At 39.9% G+C, this 19,436-nt stretch overlaps 1 protein-coding gene across 1 annotated transcript; it reads left to right on the forward strand.

Annotated features, from left to right (window-relative positions):
* The first annotated feature begins 729 nt into the window (after window positions 1–729).
* Window positions 730–11,239, forward strand: LOC146611087 (dystroglycan 1-like). Its single transcript, XM_085344492.1, has 3 exons — window positions 730–967; window positions 7,132–7,698; window positions 8,755–11,239. Exons 2-3 carry the CDS (start codon window positions 7,276–7,278, stop codon window positions 11,059–11,061), a joined length of 2,730 nt encoding a protein of 909 aa, XP_085200618.1. The 5' UTR covers window positions 730–967; window positions 7,132–7,275; the 3' UTR covers window positions 11,062–11,239.
* The last annotated feature ends 8,197 nt before the right edge of the window (window positions 11,240–19,436 follow it).

The following is a 19,436-nucleotide window of genomic DNA, read 5'->3' on the forward strand; positions in this document are numbered from 1 at the left end:
GCCCTCACTCAGGAGTCTGAGAACAAAAAAATCACTCTTGCAAATGCACATTGGTGAAAACCGTGCACGCACACACAATACCCCACTTCCAGCTTTTAGTTTGTTTTGACGATAAGAATGTGCAAACACGGACTGTATTTCTACCAGCACAAACAGAAAATCAGTTCAGCTGTTAATCATTTCAAAACCCTTCTTTGAACAAATATAACCTCCAGACCACGAGTGACCCTTAAAATATCTGACCAGTTTCCAGCGAAAAACAAGCACAATCTAAACTGTTGCCGCAACAGCTTAGATATCTTTGCCAACTCGTTGCAATGACCCCATAATATTTGCTATAAAGCACAGAAAGAAAGTCAAATATATCACTTCAAGAGTGTTAGTTAAAAGGGTACATTCACGGCAGAACAAAAGTACAAGTGGGAATACCTGCACTTGCCTTTTTAATCATCATCAGAGAGGCACATTGTCATAAAAATAAAACAAAGCTCTGCAGGGAAATACTTGCCCTCACTGAAGTTTGCATCGCAAGCAACACTGTGAGGTTAGGTTACTGGGGAACTTGTGTTTTGCTGCATACTGTCCTGCATCACTTTATTCTGCGTTCACCTGCACGTCTCCAAATAAAAGGGAGGTGGAGTCACGCTGGTACACACGATCGGCCTCAACCTGTAGACCTGTGTAAGAGAAGGATAGAGCGAGGCAGCCGGGGAGGGGTAGTAACCGACATAATTACAACACAGAGCTGTGAAGTGTCTGTAGACTTACCAACCCAGAGGGGAGACATATGTTACCTTGACTGTGCCCAGGTACCCTATTCACACGATACTAGACTTTTTATTTTTTCCTCCCGTGGCGCTCAAAGGGAAGCGCATGTTTTATGGCATTTGAGAAGTCTTCGCTGCGCTCTCAGGGTAGAAGAGGAGACATTACGGCGCGAGTTAGCTAACGTTAGCTCGCTAACAAGGTCAGTTTGAATTTTGGGGTTCCGTTGCTTTTTCACGAGTGGCACTAAGAAAAACGGCTGCCTCTTCGTCTTTACTTAAATGGGCGCATTTTGTGGCACGAACTCCTCTCGGCCGACGAGGCAGGTAAAGAGCTATATTTGTCACCACTATACTCTACTGCTGTTAGCTTGTTAGTTAGCCCGTTCGGTGGCTACCAAACCTCGGTCCGGTTCTTCGATTTTAGTGTTTGTGAGTTGATGTATTCGGACGGTGGCTTATGGAGCGTGCTGCCATGCAGCCCAGTTTTTGTCGTGTATGAGTTTGAGATTAGCGGCGTTTATTTTATTTTATTTTCCGAGAGCGAGAGTCGGGCATCTGTGGTGAATGCCCCAGCAGCAGCTCGCTGCTCTGGTCCGCCTAGAATAGAACAGGTGCATCCCTGAGCTAGCGATGGACGGGCTCGGGATGGCACGCATCGCGGCTCCTCGATTATACGTTTACTGCAGTTTTAGAGGCTTGTATTGCAGTCAAGGTGGAGTTTATTTACTGCGGGTTGCCAAATGGTTTATCAAGGTTGAACGTCGTAGGCGGCGTTGTCATTTACAAAGGCCTCGTCTACCGAGCCCGACGGAAACGGGGCAAAGGAAACGGGGCCCGGTAGCCAACGTTTAGTTACTTAGCTGACACTACCTCCAGGGCAATAACTGGCTACCCAAAATTACTAACAATCCTATAAACATGTAAATTAGGTGTTTTTAACTAAACACACACACACACACACACACACACACACACACACACAAATAAAAAATAAACGACCGCAGTATATGCATCTGTTACATCGCTAATTTCCTTTTAGCCTGAGTGTTTTTTCCCCTCTTCTTTTTCTTTCTATTAAAGCTGGGTGAATATCGAATTTTGACGTTATACCAGCTCGTTAGCTTCGCTTTAACCTTGCTTTGCGGGTTGTAACCTCACAAACATCAGTAGTCTCGGCCATAAATGAATTCTCACGACTGAAGGAAAATTAATCAGTAACCTAGATCTGAACAAGGACCAATTTCCAGATTAAAATATATTTGGCTAGTTGCTGTTTTTCTCCTGAAACTCCACTGCGTCTTTGTGCATTACAGAGCTGTGAATTCATTTACAGAAAAAAAGAAGTGTGATTTGACTTCCTGCGTTTGACAGCATACAGTAGTTTTTCCTGTAGCGTTAAACGAGCTGCTCGCAGGTCACCACGGCAGGTTACACTTTGACTCAGTCAAGGCCGATTTTGTGTTTTCTTTCCACATTATTTCATTACTTTGTTGAACAGAGTGGAGGGCAACACAAGGGAAACATCCAACTGCAAAGCAAGCTTGTCTTGTGGATATGTTTGTTATTCAGCTCATGCACTATCTAGAGGCTGCTGGATGTGGTACGTCAATTCAATTGGCCCAGAGTGCCACTGTGCATCGGAGCCCTAATTATTTTTGATGGTTTTCAAGTTTTAACTACTGTTGAACTGCAGACTGCATGGATACCACGGCTGTTAAACGGTGTCGTCGCCCCACTAGTGTGGGCCTCAATGTGAAATGGGCAGAAATCACCCACGCTCAAGTCTGTGTCATTGCTTTGTTTACCATAGATTTTTTTAAAAAAAAGGCTTTATCATAGAAATGGGGAGGTTTTGATGTTTTCAAGCATTTATACAGTTGTCATAGGAACATGATTTGTTGTAGCATATGTATTTGGCTCCACTATGTGTATAAAACAGAACAATTTAATGAGGTTTGGGTTAATGCTGGGGTTTTGAAAGTATCCTTTAAATATTTTAAGGAGTGCTATGTAACTCGGCCTCAGTGCTGCTACAAAGAAAATATGACAGTAACAATGGTGCATAATTATACTCTTTTATGTGCAATGGGAAAGGTAATTAAGCCAGAATAGGTTTTATTTTCTTTTTGAATGAGTGCTTTGATGAAGAACACTTTAGTTTATTTTTGATATATTTAATGATTTGAACACCAGAGACCCAGACTTCATGAGTAATCTCTTTATAAAACAATGTTTAGATTGCTGGGCTTTTCCTGAAATGACACATCCTAATTAGTCCTGAGGATTATTCATCTTAAACACACCCTGTTATGCAGACGTTTGAATTTTAAAGCCGTTTAGTTGTTCATTTGAACAGCGTGTTGGAACACTACAAATGCACATTGATTTGAAACGTTTAATGTTTCTTAATGAGATGTCGTTTGACTTTTATTTAAAACTTCCTACATACTGAACGTGATTAAAATCTAGGTCACACTGTGGAGAGCTTACTTTGATGCTCAGATGTTGCCTACCCCCCCCCCCCCATTTGTGTGTGGCAGCAGCCTGAGGTGTGGTGCTCAGTCTAAATAAGGCTTATGGGTGTAAACTGTTTTCATGGTAATGTTTGTGTTTTACATTTTGAACACAGATGGATACACGGCTCAAGCAGTACCTTTTGTCTTTACACTCAGCCTGCATGTTGCAGTCAATTCAAGATGTATGTGTGTTAAAGAGACTGCCTGGGTTTGGAGTCAGAAGAGAACTGGGGGAGAGGGACAGGGGATTGAAATCCCACTGAAGTGACTCAGATAAAAATCCCAGATAAGCAACATGTTTCAACCTGGTTTATGTGTTAGGTGTGGTGTGACTCAGTACTCTTTTGCGGAGTAGGCGTCAAACTTCATATTTGAAGAACAAATCCATTGTGTTCTTTTTTTTTTTTTTTTTTTTTTCTTTTTTTTAAACTAGTGTTTTAAAGTGCCTTTGTGTAAATATATTTTGTATATAAAATGCTCCTCCTCTGATATGTCTCTTCAGCAAGCTGGTGGGGGATACAGAATGTGAATTTTTCTTGTATATCATCATTTGCCCATCTGGCAGTGTAGTCGTAACAGTCCAAATCAGAGTGAGATACAACATACCTGCAGTGGATTTTGATCTGTGATTTTGTTTTTTGTTTTGTTTTGGGGTTGTGTGTTTTTTTTTTTTTTTTGTTTTTTTTTTTTTTTTTTTGGGTTATCTTATCTTAGACATTCATCCAACCGCATTTGGGAGACAGGGTAGTGATGCTTGTAACAGTCTAGACATGCAAGTTCAGCAACCTCAAATGTGACCAAATTTACATGTCAGTAAATTTATTACATTTAGGTTTGGAGTTTTGTTGTGTTGTTTTTTGTTCCATATATAAACCTAAAGCTTTCTGGTAATTGTAGTATATGTACTTGGAGTTGTTCATGTGTGGCTGTTTAGTGTCCTGATTAGTTGTCACATGGTATTAGCTCAAAACAAGCAAACAAAAATAGTCTTATATGTATCTATATATCTGTATAAATTGAGGGTTGTCCTCTCTTAGTCTCATTGGGGCATTGGTTGACTTGAAAACTACTGTAATGTGCACTTGTTGTAAAAAGAACTTGAACGATCTATATTTAAAACGTGGAACAGTAGTTGTTGGTTGTACCATTTTGACGGGTTAACAGGAAAAGGGTATTAATTTGCCACAAAAGTAATGACAATATTTCGAGCTACAAATTTTACAGTAATGTAAACTGTTATTTTCGTAATTGGCTTTTCTGAAGAACATGTTTTAGTTACTTAAAGCAAATCACTAAAATTAAAACATTTAATGTGTTTAGAATAATTTAGATCACAAAGGCAACATGGTATCTTTAGTCAAGTAAATATCCCATCCAAATGCCTTCTTAGTTGCAGTGTGATATTATAAAGGTTATTATATATGTGTATATATATTATAAACGTTATTAACACCTTAAAAAGAGGTGTTGGCTTAGGGATGTTCCAATTTTCTCCTCTTTTTCCTTTTTTTTTTTTTTAAAGCAGTGAAATGAGCAAATTGATAGAGGTCTGCAAATAATGTGCAGGATTTGCCGTTTCAGATTCCCTCTGAGATTCTGATCACTCCCACCTGCAACATTGCTTTCTATTGAAAACCTTCCAGTAGAGAAAATGCATCCATTCAGCTGTTTAATCAGCTGAGTTAGAATACACAAATTGCAAATAAGGCTTACTAAATGGGTGTAAGGAGTTTGGGGGGCAGGGGGGGGGGGGGGGGGGATAACAGTAGGAACTAAGAATGGGTACAAATTTTAAAGGTTGTCTTATTTGCATAAAATTGATCAACCAGGTGTTTGAGTGTCAGTGATGTAGTAGCAAGTAACAGTTATTCTTAGGAACTATCCATCCATCCATTCTCTTCCACTTATCCTTTTCGGGGTGGGGGGTGAGCCTATCCTTGCTTTCTTAGGGCAAGAGGCAGGGTACACCTGGGCAGGTCGCCAATCTGTCTAACACACAGCCACAGACAACAATTCGCACTCATTCACACCTATGGGCAATTTAGAATTACCGATTAAACTAACCCCACTAACTGCATGCCTTTGAACTGTGGGAGGTAGCCGGAGAGATCCCACGCAAACACAGGGAGAACATGCAAACTCCACACTGAAAGACGCCAGCCTGATGGTGGAATTGAACTCAGGACCTTCTTGCTGTGAGCCAACAGTGCTAACCACCGTGCAACTATAATTTCTTTTTCTTTTCTTTTTTCTTTTCCAAAGAGATTCAAGTTTAAATATGTTATAGATTGTCTTAATGCTTTTTAAAGGAGAGCGAGTAAGGGACACAATCAAATCTGAACATTAGAGTTATTGCTGCTGCATTTCAGTTTACAGGTACACCAGAGTTTCATGCATGGATGATTTCAGTAATGATTACTTTTCATTATGTTCATTAAATTTAATGGCTTATTGCAAAACAATAATGCACAGCCTGTGCTCCCACCAATGTAAAGTAAATACTTGTGTATATATTTTGTGATGTCTTGCTTCCTGTGAGTTTCCTTTCATTCATTTCCTTTCATTGCACGGCTGCCCTTTTTAGTTTTTATGCGCTTTCTTGTATGAATCATCCCGGTAATATTGTTTTTATTGTTAGTTTTTTTCCAGACAGCATAAAGCATTGATAAATGAGCAATTTGTGTATTAACTGTTTTGTTTTTCTATGGCTTAGATTATACATAAAGGGATTCTAGTGAGGGACAAGTGTAGCCACTATTTGACAATATATTGGAGTGTGTCTGTTGACGTCATACGTTGTGCGAGTTAAGCATTAGGATTCTGGGCAAACGGCTGACCCTCCTGTGCCCATTTGAGTGTTACAGGATTGGGGTTGGCTAGGTCAGCGCAATGGAGACTCTAATTCCAACCCCAGGGCATCTAATTAAAATTTACAACAAAGACAAACAACCTTTGACACTCCATCATCTCATGAGACTCATTATAACTCAAAATGGCGTGGCATAGAAGTAAAGATCATTAGGTGATCAACTTTTTTTTTCTTTCTTTTTCTAATAATGTATTTAAAATGTATTAACATTATGTTACATTGTTATTGAACTTTTTTTTTTTTTTTTTTTTTTTTAAAGAAGAATGCATTTGGGAACTTACCTGAATAATGTTGTGGCTCTAGATTACAGTGAGAAAGCTTAATACCGTTTCAAATCCTTTTCATTCACTAGGCCATGCATAATACTTGACAGTACTTGACTCCATGGTGACCTGTAAATTAAGATGTCAGACATTTAATATATCAAAAAACAATTTAATAACTTAAAAATTGTTGCCATTTTACACCATAAACCACAGATTTAAAGTTGCATAGCTGCAATTTGCATATCAATAAAATAAGACAAATAGTGTTTTGAGGGTTCTTGGCAGAAAGTGAATTTTTTTTGGATTGGCAGATGTGTAATGTAATGGGCATTTGTGGTGGTTTGTCATTATGTATTAATTCTGGGTTCCTTCTTAGAAGCTGGGCTATGGACCAGTGACAGAGTGAGACATTGAGGTTTTTTTTCTGTTGCTGATTTAGCATTCTAAATAAATGGAAAAATGAAGTGTCATAGCAGATCCTTTTTATTTTCCACTGAGCAATTTTTCAGGACCCTCTACTGTGTAGTACATATATTTACACCAAGAATTATGGACATTAATATTAATTGGTAAACAAGTGCCAAAAAACCCCCACCATAATAGATGTCTGCAGAAACTACCACGCAACCTGTAATAATAGATGTATGTTTACACTGATGTTTTTATGTATGTTTCCACTTTGTTGCCCTCATTTTTTTTTCTTTTCTATATAGCCAGATGTCATGGCTGTCTAGCAGGCTGCCAAAGATCTCTTCATGGATCACAGAGGACAACAAAGAGAAACCGTTGCATTTTCAAGCATAGCCAATCACTAAGGAATCTGACTGTCAAGCATATCATCAGTTTGACTTCAGTGCATGTGGCCTCTTCAGTTGTTCATAGACATCTGTTGGGCAGCCCAAAGGCCTATTGCTATGCACTATAAACGGAGAGACGTGAGCTGTGGGGATGCTGGGGGGAGCAGGCTTATTTCGTGCAGGACTATCCCTCTGATAATGGGGCTTCTGGCGACCCTGACTCAGGGCACAGTACCAGAACAGCAAGAGACACTTGTGGAGATGATATCTGTGGAACTAGAGGCATCCATGCAGTCCTCTGTGCTCTCTGAGCTCAACGCTGCAGCATCCTTAGTTGGTGAAGGGCCGCCCACAGCTGTCCCAGATTCCTCTGCAAAGAATGAGGGAGTGCACACCAGTATCCCTGACTCCTCAGCAACTGTGGGCCAGGTGTTCCAGTTGAAGGTACCACCAGGACGTGCCCATGCAGGCTGCAGTGTGCAGGTAAAAAAAACCAGCAAAATCATTGAGATGAATCTAATGGTGATATATGTGGCAATTTATTAATTATAAATTAACATTTTAAAAAAAATCTTTCTCTGTGAAGAAAAGAACAATGTTGCTGTACAAATGGTAACAAAAATGGTCTATATTAATAAAGTTTGCATAGTAGATTTGAGCTCCTTTTATTTGTTGGAAAATACAACCATATTCCTCTTCAGTGTGGATGTAGTGTAGGAGAAAAAAAGACAACTGAATGTTAAGGGTCCCCCCCCCCCCCAGGTTAAAATTCATTCTTATACTAAACTAAATGAAAGCTATATAGAAAAGTGTGTTAAATTTTTGTTTTTTTCTGGGCCTCTAATGAAAGTATAACTGAACTTAAGTGTGGTTGAGGAAACAAAATTTAACACATTACCTATTTTTTGTTGTTCTGAGTCTTGTCTCTTTTTTTCGCCTTGAATTTCAGTTGGTGTGGAGATTTGTCTTATCCCATTTACCCTTCAGATTTGATCACTGTATCACTGCTGATTGAAGCTGACTTTGTTGCAATTTGTTCAAGTCAGACTTACGAATGAGATGAGATTATTATTGGCCCAAGTGGTGATGCAGAATGATATCCTGTCATACAGTAATAACTCAAAATGATGAGTGATGACTCACAGTTCTTATTATGAATAGACGCTCACTCGGCTTCCTGTTCATGTTTGGAAGGATTTGATAAACTGAACTGAATGACGGTCCCGTTTACTGGCAGCTCGTTCAATGTGAAATATAAAAAAAAAAGATTCACATGTTTCCAGACAAGACTATGAATCTTCGAATTACTACTTCAAATATACTTGTCTGTCTTTGTTCTGTGTCATAGAATTTAATCTGCTAGTCAGACCAGGTAATTTTGATATTACTTGAATCCTTGTACATTTTCAAAGTCATTTGCAGCTACTTCTGATATGGAGCAGTCAATGAATGTGCTCAATTTTTATCTCAAAATTATCTTTGTTGTAAAAAAAAAAATGGTAATGACGTGTTTTGTTTTTTCCTGTTTCCCTCTTGAAGCTCACCGAGATGGGAAGGGAGACTTTACCCTCCTGGCTATACTGGGACAGAGAGAGCTGCATTCTCAGAGGTTTGGCTCTGGAGCAAGATAAAGGTGTATATCATATCATGGTGTCAGGTGAGGAGCAAAGTCAGAAGACTAGTAGCCAAGTATTCCCCAGTACAGTCTTCTCTATTGAAGTATACCCAGAAGAACGAGCTGATACTGAGCCACCCCTAATCACACTTCAGTCTGATATTGGTGGCCTGCAGCCTTTCACCTGTGGTTCTGAGGAGCCTGTCACTGTCCTTACTGTCATCTTGGATGCTGACTTGACAAAGATGGTTGCTGAACAGAGGGCCAGCTTACTGGGCAATATGAGGAAATTCTCTCATGTGCCACTGGAACACATGAGGGTGGTCCCTGTTGTCAACAACCGCTTATTTGACATGTCTGCTTTCATGGCTGGACCAGGAAATGCAAAGAAAGTGGTGGAAAACGGCGCCCTACTGTCATGGAAAGTTGGATGTGCTCTTGACCAGGGCAGCGTTCCTGACATTAGCAGTGTCCAATCCTCAGCAAAGGATGGGACTATGTCAGCTAGGCTGGGCTATCCAGTGGTTGGCTGGCACATTGTTAATAAAAAGCCCCAGGGAGTCAGACGGGTCAGGCGGCAGTTGTACAATACTCCTACTCCAGTGCCCTCCCTGCTTCCTCCAACTATTAACCAAGAGCCATATTCACGTGTTATTCCCACTCCAACATCACCCTCTATTGCCCCAGCAACTGATAATTCTGCTCCACCTGTCAGAGGCCCTTTGCCCCTTCCAGTCAAGCCTACCATGAGGGTCAGGGATCAGATAGCTCACACACCTGTCTTTGGACCTCCCCAACCCACCAGAATACTAGGAACTACAAGCACTATCCCCATTCAACCTACCATGACCCGGCCTACTTTTGTGGAAGCTACTGCAGTGCCAACACCACCAAGCACCACTAAAAAACCCAAGCCCTCTTCCACAAAAAAACCTAAGAAACCCAAAACCTCGACTCCACCTCCCCGAGAACCGAAGTCCACAACTCCTAAACCACCTAGGCGCACAACAGCTCTCTCTCTTGCTCCGGACTCTAATACAACTCCAGAGATCCGCAACCCCATTGATCAGGTGACTGCATGGGTGGGAACATACTTCGAGGTTAAGATTGCTGCTGATGCATTTTATGACCGAGAGGATGGTACTACTGATAAGCTGCGTTTGACTTTAAAGAAGACACCCAAAGAACCAGTAACTGAAACATCTTGGATCCAGTTCAACAGCACTATCCAGCTTTTGTATGGCCTTCCAGAGGAGCAACATGAGGGGAATCATGAGTATTTCATGTTAGCCACTGACAAAGGGGGGAAGAGTATCATGGATGCGTTTGAGGTTAGAGTCCATCGCTGGTCTAATAATAACAAACCTTCAGTAATGTTTGCTGCTCGTTTTCATGGTGACCCCAACACTTTAAGCAATGATGTGCATAAAAAGATTCTTTTGACTAAGAAGTTGGCTTATGCCCTGGGAGATCGGAACAGCAGCACAGTGACCTTAAGAAGCATCACTAGGGGCTCAATTGTTGTGGAATGGACCAATAACAGTCTCCAGCAGAGTCCTTGTCCAAAGGACCAGATCACAATTCTCAGCAACAGGATTGCTGATCCCCAAGGAACCCCTAAAGTGGTCTTTATCAAAGCCATGGAGCCTGAATTCAAACCCATTAACATCTCAGTTCGTGGCACCAATAAATGCCAACATTACACATTCATTCCACCAGGAGAGGTGCCAATGCCTGAGCTTCCTACAGCTACGCCTTCACCTGATCCAATTAAGGGCCCTGATGACGTTTACCTGCACACTGTCATTCCTGCTGTAGTAGTAGCTGCCCTGCTGCTCATCGCTGGAATCATTGCTATGGTTTGTTACCGCAAGAAGCGTAAGGGGAAGATGACCATAGAGGAGCAAGCAACTTTCATCAAGAAGGGCGTTCCAATAATATTTGCAGATGAGTTGGATGATTCAAAGTCACCACCGTCCTCCAGCATTCCTCTTATCCTCCAGGAGGAAAAGCCCCCACTTCCTCCTCCAGAATACCCAAACATGTCTGGCCCTCACAGCACCCTGCTAAACCAGGATCTGTTGGAGGAATATTCAGTTTATCAAGATGATGATCCTAATGCCCCACCTTACCAGCCTCCCCCACCATTTACTGTGCCCATAGAGGGCAAAGGCTCCCGCCCTAAGAACATGACCGCGTACAGGTCACCTCCTCCCTATGTGCCTCCCTAACGCACACCAGGGGCTTTGAGTTTTGAAAGCAGGTGCAATCTAGGGATGCTTGTCGAATTACTACAGGAGTAATTTTACATGTTTAATGAAATGGCTTTGACTTTATAGAGAAGCAGGCAACCATAATCATATATCTCACCAACATGGATAAGACAATACATCATACAATTCAACTACAGGCACAGGGCGAATGGATGAAAAACTGTTTAATTTTTCTTTGTCCTTCAGATCTGCTTTTGACTTCTTGCATATTTTTTTTTTTTTTTTTTTTTGTCTGTTCTTGCCAAGAGGAGTCAATTTTATCTTCAATGATGTACTATTTCTATTGTATAGAAAATAATAAAGAAGCAGGAAAAAATGAAGCCCACAGGGCCATTGAGCAGATGTCACCATGACAACAGACTTGAGGCTCTTCCTCACAATGTTAATCTTTATGAGTTCTATATCACTCTTATCTGTCTTTTCGGCTAGGTTTACTAAGATTTTGCACCTGTTATTTCTAGAGGGGAATGAAATTCATAATGCCAAACTGAAAGCATGAAACATTTTATTTACACAAAAAATTAGTTTGTTTCTTAGACATGAGTCTTTCCCTGTTCTCTTCTATGCTTTTTGCCTCCCTCTCGACAATAACATGCAAATGTTGCACTTATGCAAATTCTTGTTAAACCTTGCACTATGTGTCTTGCGCAGAACCGAAAGCATTACGTGGTGGTCGAATGAGGAGGAGAGGGGGAAAAAAAATGTATCCTTGAACTCATTACATGACTGAAATTCCTCTGGTACTAGATCACAAAAGAACATTACACTGATCACGCCTGTTGTAGCTGTAGCCTAATTAAGTTACAAAACAAATGATTTTATTTTTGTTCATCTGTGCCACTGAATCTGCCTGTGAGATGTCTGCGGTCACGAGGCAAACCTTGTAGGGATGCTGGAAAGATAACAAAGGGGCCATAGGAATGCTGTGCTTTCGAACAGTATGAGAAATGGAGACGTACCCGATGAGTTGGATCCACTGTCTTATATTCAGTTGGTTTTGTTGGTGTGGGGGCGGGTGGGTGTAAGAGTACTGTATTATCACTGCTCTGCCTCTAGGTGTTGCACTGTTATGCTTAGTGCACTGCCTGTTGTCAGTTCAGATGAGGCATGGGGACAAGGGGATGTACATAATTGTGTGCCTGTGAAATTAAACCACTCCATAATGTCAGTGTTTTATCAGTAAACCTAGTCGGGGGGAGGGGGCAGATTGGGAAATTATTTTATTTTTTAATTGTATGTCTAGATTTATGATCACAATCATAAAAAAAGACTTTATAGTTTGTGAGGGTATAAAATGTTTACCTGCCCATCACAAAAGAAATTCTCAATATGATGGGGGATCAAAGAAACCACTATAATATGTGAATTATGTACATTTCATATCTGATATCACCATAAGAAAAAATGGTTAAAAATCTAATGTTTTTACTGAGTTTTTGATACAGTCTTAAACTTGTTTTATGAAAATATATTAATAAAATGTAATACTATTTGTAAAGCCTCAAAGATGGTGTAAAGTCCCATTTATTTGAGAACATGGTGCAGCATTAAACATGTTTTCAATGATGATGTGTCTGTGTGTATTACAGGGGAGATAAACACAACTCGTGACAGAAACTAAAGACTAGTTCTTATATAGTGCTTTCTATATCTGAGTACTCTGAGAGCATGATACAATATGCCTCATTCACCCCTATTCATACAAGCACTTTTTTTCTTTCCATGCTTAAGTGCTTTCTGTCGAATATTCATACTCCGATGGATTCATCAGAGAGCAACTCTGGATTAGGATCTTGACCAAGGATATTTAGAATGCACCAACCTTCCGATTAGTAGATCAATTGTTTATATGTACTTTATTATTACACCTCTCTACTAGGTATTCAGCATTATTTTATTATTGACATAATGGCATAAAACAGTTACTGCAGTTTTGTCAGCTGCACATCCATGATGTTAAATTTCCCTTTCCACTGCATTCCAAAGCTACACTATTGGATTGCGATCTGGTGGCTCTGGAGACCTTTTGAGTACAGAGAACTCACTGTCTGGTGATGATTGAGCTTTGTGACATAGTGTGTTATGCTGCTAGAAGCAGCAATCAAAAGATGGGTACACTGTGGCCATAAAGGGATGGAGATGCTCAGCAACAATACTCAGGTAGGCATTTAAACGATGCTCAATTGGTGCTAAGGGGCCCACAGTATGCGACGAAAACCCTCACATCATTACACCAACTGCAGCCTGAATCGTTCATACAAGGTGTGATGGTTCCATGCTTTTATGTTGTTTATGCCAAATTCTGACCCACCATCCAAATGTCTCGGCATAAATTGGGACTCATTAGACCAGGCGACATTTTTCCAATCTTTTATTGTCCAGCTTACTTTAAAATGTTCCTTCAGTTTCCTGTTCTTAGCTGACAGGAGTGGCGCCCAGTGTTTAGCCCATCTCCTGTGTTCAGAGATACTCTTCTGCGTACCTTGCAACAAATGGTTTGCCTTCCTGTCAGCTCAACACAGTCTGGGCATTCTCCCCTGACCTCTGGCATCAACAAGGCATTTTCTGTAAACCCCAGAGGTGTTTGTGCAGGAAAATCATAGTAGATCAGCAATTTCTGTATGTGTGTGTATTAGGGTATTATTCTGTCTTTCAACAACAGCTGAAAAAGTGTTCAGGTTGTTCTGAATATGTCTACATGACTGAATGCATTGAGTTGCTGTCATGATCAGTTGATCAGTTATGCTAATGAGCAGTTGAACAGGTATATTCAAACTGTTCAAACTCATTGATTTGCACGTAATCAGTGACAACTTTTCTGCAAATCGGGCATCTGTGCAAAGTCGAGCTTGAATTTGAGTCAGCGGAGTAGATAATGGTACAGTCTTAAAATGTTGCCACATTCTTGACAGCGTTTACACAAGCATGCTACATTTGGCTCCTGTAGTTGGCTGGGTTTGCAGCATGAGCTATGCTCTCTTTGTTGTAATAAACCAAGCACACAGCAAGCAGCCCCTGCGAGACGGTGTGATATTTTAAGAAAAGGGCTCCCTTTCTGTGGCATTTCGGTGGGCAGTTTTCCTTTTTTTAGGCTCCATGCTCCTACGTCTCTTGGAGAAATATCAATAACAATGACTAATATCTGCTTTCAAATTCTCTTAGTATAGAGTTGTTGTTACAATGGCTTATTCAAAAAAGGTCAAAAACAGTTGACATGCTGCCGACCCATGCTGCTTTGGAAAACGTATATTTTCAAATTACAATACATGACATTTTGATTGGTTTTTGCGTAGTCCGAGAAAAATCATTAAACTGTGAATTGCTGTGAAACATCATGGCAGTGGTGTACACTTCAGGACCTATTTGATGTACTTTATATTCTGCTATTTCTTTAGATAGCATTACATAGAAAGAAAGACCGCTTTTATTTTTTTTAGAAAGGACTTATTCCCATAACTTGTTATACGTAAGTCATGTATCTGTAGCAGGTGAAGGTTTATGCAGAAAATGTCCATGAATTTCAAAAATTACATTATAAATTTCTTTGGCAGTTCTGTAATTATGCTCTCATTTGCTCAGTCTCACCAGTCTCTATTACACATAATTGATCATTATGAGGTGAATTATGTTACAAATTGAAGGTAATAATCATTTATCAGTTAGCCAACAACCATCTAACTGTGGGCGACTGATTCATTTACAGGAGATATTAGTGGCCAGCACTTAAAAGCTCTGTTTCCTCCAAGCACTAACTGTGTGATTGAACACTGCACAGATTAACCACAGCCCTGACAGGTGAAGTGTGTAACACTGATTAACTTATTTCAATGCAATGTTATGTTAGAAACTTGGCTTCTGGCACTAGCACAGTGGACGCTACTTACCTACCACCCACCTAAATACTGTTGCTTGCCAAGAGCTCTCCTTCAAGGCAAAACCACTGCCTGATGGCCAGACACTGCACCTCACAGCGCTAAATCGAAAACTGCTGAAGGATCATGACAGAGAGCCCAAGAAGTCCAAAATCCCCAGATTCTAATCGAAACAAGCTCCTACAGCATGCACCTCAGCAAGCCCGACGTTTTCGTGGATGAGGGGAGACCTACACAGTATTAGGCAGGTGATTTTTAATGTCGGGGGTGTCTTGTTTAAATATGAAGACATGGCACCTCCTCTTGCAGTAATATTAGCCAGATTTTTATTAACTTAAGAGCATTTGTACACCGTATGGATCATTAGATTGACCAAAAAAAAAGAGGTTTTAGGCCGTTAAGTGTCACCAGAAGGTCTTCAGTACACTTTAATTTATCTGACTTTTTTTTCTAATAGTTTTGAGAAGAAAGTCATGACCCCAAAATATATATATATATTCAGTGACACTAATCTTCTTCACTTTGTAGTATTTAGTTTTATCTGAATGTATTAAGAAAATCAATTCACTTGGGTGAATTTTCCCCTATTATTCATTTTGGCATTATGTCTTAAAGATTGCTCGGATATTTTTAATGACTTTCTAATGATGGGAATTTTAAAAACTGTTTACCAAACCATTAACACCTACAGGATCGCCTCTGGCTTGCTTTGTTCAACACGACCAAAGATATGTCGCGTCTAGATATGCCGTTATGATAACACACCACTGTGTTGCTGAGCAGTAAGAGTCACAGTTTCTAATATCAGCAGCTCTGGAGTCGAGGAAAGGCACAGAGGACAAGAACAGTTGTTTGTATCTTTTCTTTTTCTTAAAAAGAAAGAACTCAAGCTGGACCTTGTTTGGTAAAATGAACAAATTTGCTAAACATGGTGAAGGACTTGAAACAAAGGGATAGCACGTTTGCTTTCTATTTATACTCCAGGTGAAGACTTACCTAATTGCTACAGCTGAGTGATTTGATTCTAGAAATGGAGCTGAGCTGATCAATAAATAGATGTAATAGTAGGGTACATCAGAATGTGGAGTTGAGGCTATTTTATACCCTGCCAATCTCTCACTTCATCAGCCTCCCCCACTGCACTCATTAATAATGTACCTGGAATGAAAGTTAATGTATGTGATGAAAAATGTATAAGCTCGTGAAAACTGAACTGACCTTTCAGTTGTTGATGTGTCTGATGCACTTTACTCGAAAACCTGCTGTTGCGGTTGCTTTGCAGCTCTTCACACAAAGCCACTAATCTCATTTATTTCTGAACTTTTCATTTCTAAAATGAGAGAGCCTGCAGCTGTAGATACAGATCAATACAAATACTTGACTTTATGCGTTTAGTTATTGAAATTCTTTCACGGGTATCGACGTACCCACATTAGATGTTTATGCAACTCAAGCTGTATCCGCTAATCAGAAATACTGTTTTGTAAGTGTGTTTATAATTCCTACCGTCATAACAATTTCTAATTACACCGGTAGCCATGCCAAGCCAGGCTGTTATTATGCTCAGGAGGGTAATTATTTCCATTGCCCTGTATTATTGACACAAACTTTTCTCTTGATTAAAAAGGAAAAACTAATCAGTCATTGTATGTACCTTAGTGTTGAGGGGGCGGTAAGGCGATCTGCTACTAAGCACTGGAAGTAGCAGAGAGGGTATGATGGTGGGCAGCACCATGTGATATGGACGGCTTAGTAATAGGCCTCATTAGATGCCCAAAGCCCAAGAAATGTGGCACTCTGTTTCCCATTAGGAAGAAAGCACCATAATAAAAAACATAATAATGATGAAGGATAATTGTCAGCGAAACACAAGTTATATATTTCAAATGTTATTATTAGCAATCCATAAAAATGTCTTGCATATGGCCATATTAAATCATGCAGAATGTGCTGCGGTTGGAGAGTATCTATAAGGAGAGGTAGACTTTAACCTCAGCATTCAAGGTACTAAAATATTAAAAATGCTGCCAAGCAAAACTAAACTGAACCAAAGCCAGATCTGCTAAAGCCAGAATGTGTTTATCATTCAAAGGACATAAAAACAAAATCAATGCTAGAAATAAAAATAAAACATTAAATGCATTTAAATTTTAAATGATACTGCTAGCTTAAATTGTGTAGCATCATTAGCAAAATAAACACATTTTTTACAGAAACTTGTAAGTACACGAGTAACTAGGAAGTTTATTTGATAAAATAATTCACTATAAACTTTGTACAACAGAAGAAGAGACTTCTTTTTACCTTTGGTTTTGTGGTGTAAATACACGGGCATCCTGCTAGCCTGAGTGCTAATTTGCTAACTCATGTCAACACTGGCTTTTTTTACTGCTAGTAGGTCACTTTGGTTATTATCTCCTCATATGAGCATTTTTTTTCCTTTTTCTTTTTCATCATAGATGGGAGCTTTTATGGTAAATATGAATAAAACATACTTCTTCTTAATGGAGATCTCTAATCAGTTATTTACATGGTAGGAACTCATGTCGCAGACATGGACAAGATGACCTTCTGAAGTTCAAACCAAACATCTTCCTTTTCGTTAACCTTTATTTAACAAGGTTAATCCCATATTTTTTCTTGGCACACTATGGGCCCCTTAGTACCGACTGAGCATCTTTACTGAGCATCGTTGCTAACCATGTTCATCCCTTTACGACCACAGTGACCACAGTGTACCCATCTGTAATGATCTGAGCTGATATGGTGCAGTATCTTGCTGGAAGCAGTCATCAGAAAAGCAGTTTCTTGAACTTGAATGAGTTCCCTGTACTCAAATGGCCTCCACAGCAACCAGATCTCAATCCAATAGAGCACCTTTGGAATGTGGCAGAACAAGAAATTTTCTTCATTGATGTGCAACCAACAAATCTGCAGAAACTGTGCGATGCTATCGTGCCAATATGCCCCCAAACCTCTGAGCAATGTTTCCAGCACCTTGTTGAATCTGTGCTACAAATAAGTCTAACAGAGCATGCATTTGGGTAGTTCAACACCATTTTCAACTTTATACACAGAATGTATTATTGTATGCATATATCATAGTATATTGCCAGGACCCAATCACCCAGAGAAGCATATTTTTACTTTCTTTTGTATTTAAGCCATAACTAAATTGCACATAGGCCTATGAATTGGTTAACTGCACATAAAAGGACTGTTTTTCATTTTTGCTCTCACAAATGAGCATTGCTGTATACCACTGTGGTATTTTTAGGTTTTTGTATATTGTTTTTGGTATTTTGCATCACATTTTCTAGAAAATTTTCTCTTTTAGCGCACATTAAAGTAATGAGGAGGAAGATTGGGGTTAGACAGATTGTATATTCGTAATAAAATTGAAAACTAAATATGCACCTAAGTATGGCACTGAAAATGATCGTGATGAATTCTTCATCTCAGGCCACAGCTTGCTCTCCCATCAGCAATGACTCCAGCACCATCTTGTGAAAGAATTAGGTAAGTCAATTTAAATGCTTTTTAACAGAGACACAATGAGCTTCTTTGCCCTTAGCACTGAACAGGAAGTCTCTTCAGAACTACTGCATTTTGTCATTTGTCAGTACTGGTTGCACAGGTCTTACATTTAGAGATGTGATGTGAGATATCTGAAGGCTTTTAAGGCACGGGGGGAAAGCAAAGCTAGATGCTGCAGTATCAATAGATGGCAGTAGCATCACATCATGGCAAAGATACTGATTAATGCCCTTTGCATGAGATCATCACATCTTTTGTAGAGTAATAAAAGGTAGCCTCAAGCTGTGGCCAACTAAACACAAAAGTGCAATTATCATTAATCAGTTTCTGCATGTATAGACAGCAAGATCCTATTACAAGATATTTGTGTTTATTTCAATTCATTACCTTCCAGAAGGGTTACCATGGCATCACATGCTCAACAATGAAGGTATCATCGATGCATGTGATGCTATGTATTAAACAGTGCATCAGCAAAGAAGTGATCCTCGGTCAGTTCCCGGTGATAATAAAACGTGCCGGCTCTCTCTTGAGTCACACTTATAATTAGAAAATGAGATAAGTTGAGACAACTGTGAGACTCCATCATTCAGTCACAGATTTAGAAAGTGTAGAGTAATTGCATTTTGCTCCTTATCTCATAAATTGGATCCATTCCAGAGCTGGGGATGGAAATCCTCGTCTTCAGTCATGGAAGGAGCCCATTTGCGTCGAGGCTGTGGATTTTCAGAGGCATGACAAAGCTAAGAAGTTGGGAGACTTTCACAATCGACTCGGGGATGAAACATGACAGAATTCGCCTTGCACCGGCGTTAATGGTGAGCGCAGCCTTTTAAGCTGAGGCTTACTGCGGCAGCTGAGGGCGCGCGGCAGACACTTGTCGTGTGAGAGGTCACTTGAACCATTTATGCGGCGTTGCATTCC

This window comes from Diplotaxodon limnothrissa, linkage group LG20 (assembly GCF_057381915.1).
Source record: "Diplotaxodon limnothrissa isolate DT_005_m linkage group LG20, D_limnothrissa_male_GT1.1, whole genome shotgun sequence".
NCBI classification, from domain to species: domain Eukaryota; kingdom Metazoa; phylum Chordata; class Actinopteri; order Cichliformes; family Cichlidae; genus Diplotaxodon; species Diplotaxodon limnothrissa.

Coding starts and splice junctions, on each gene's coding strand:
- LOC146611087 (XM_085344492.1), top strand. CDS start 7,276: ATGTGGCCTCTTCAGTTGTTCATAGACATCTGTTGGGCAGCCCAAAGG. Junction 7,699..8,754: donor ATGCAGGCTGCAGTGTGCAG/GTAAAAAAAACC, acceptor TCCCTCTTGAAG/CTCACCGAGATGGGAAGGGA.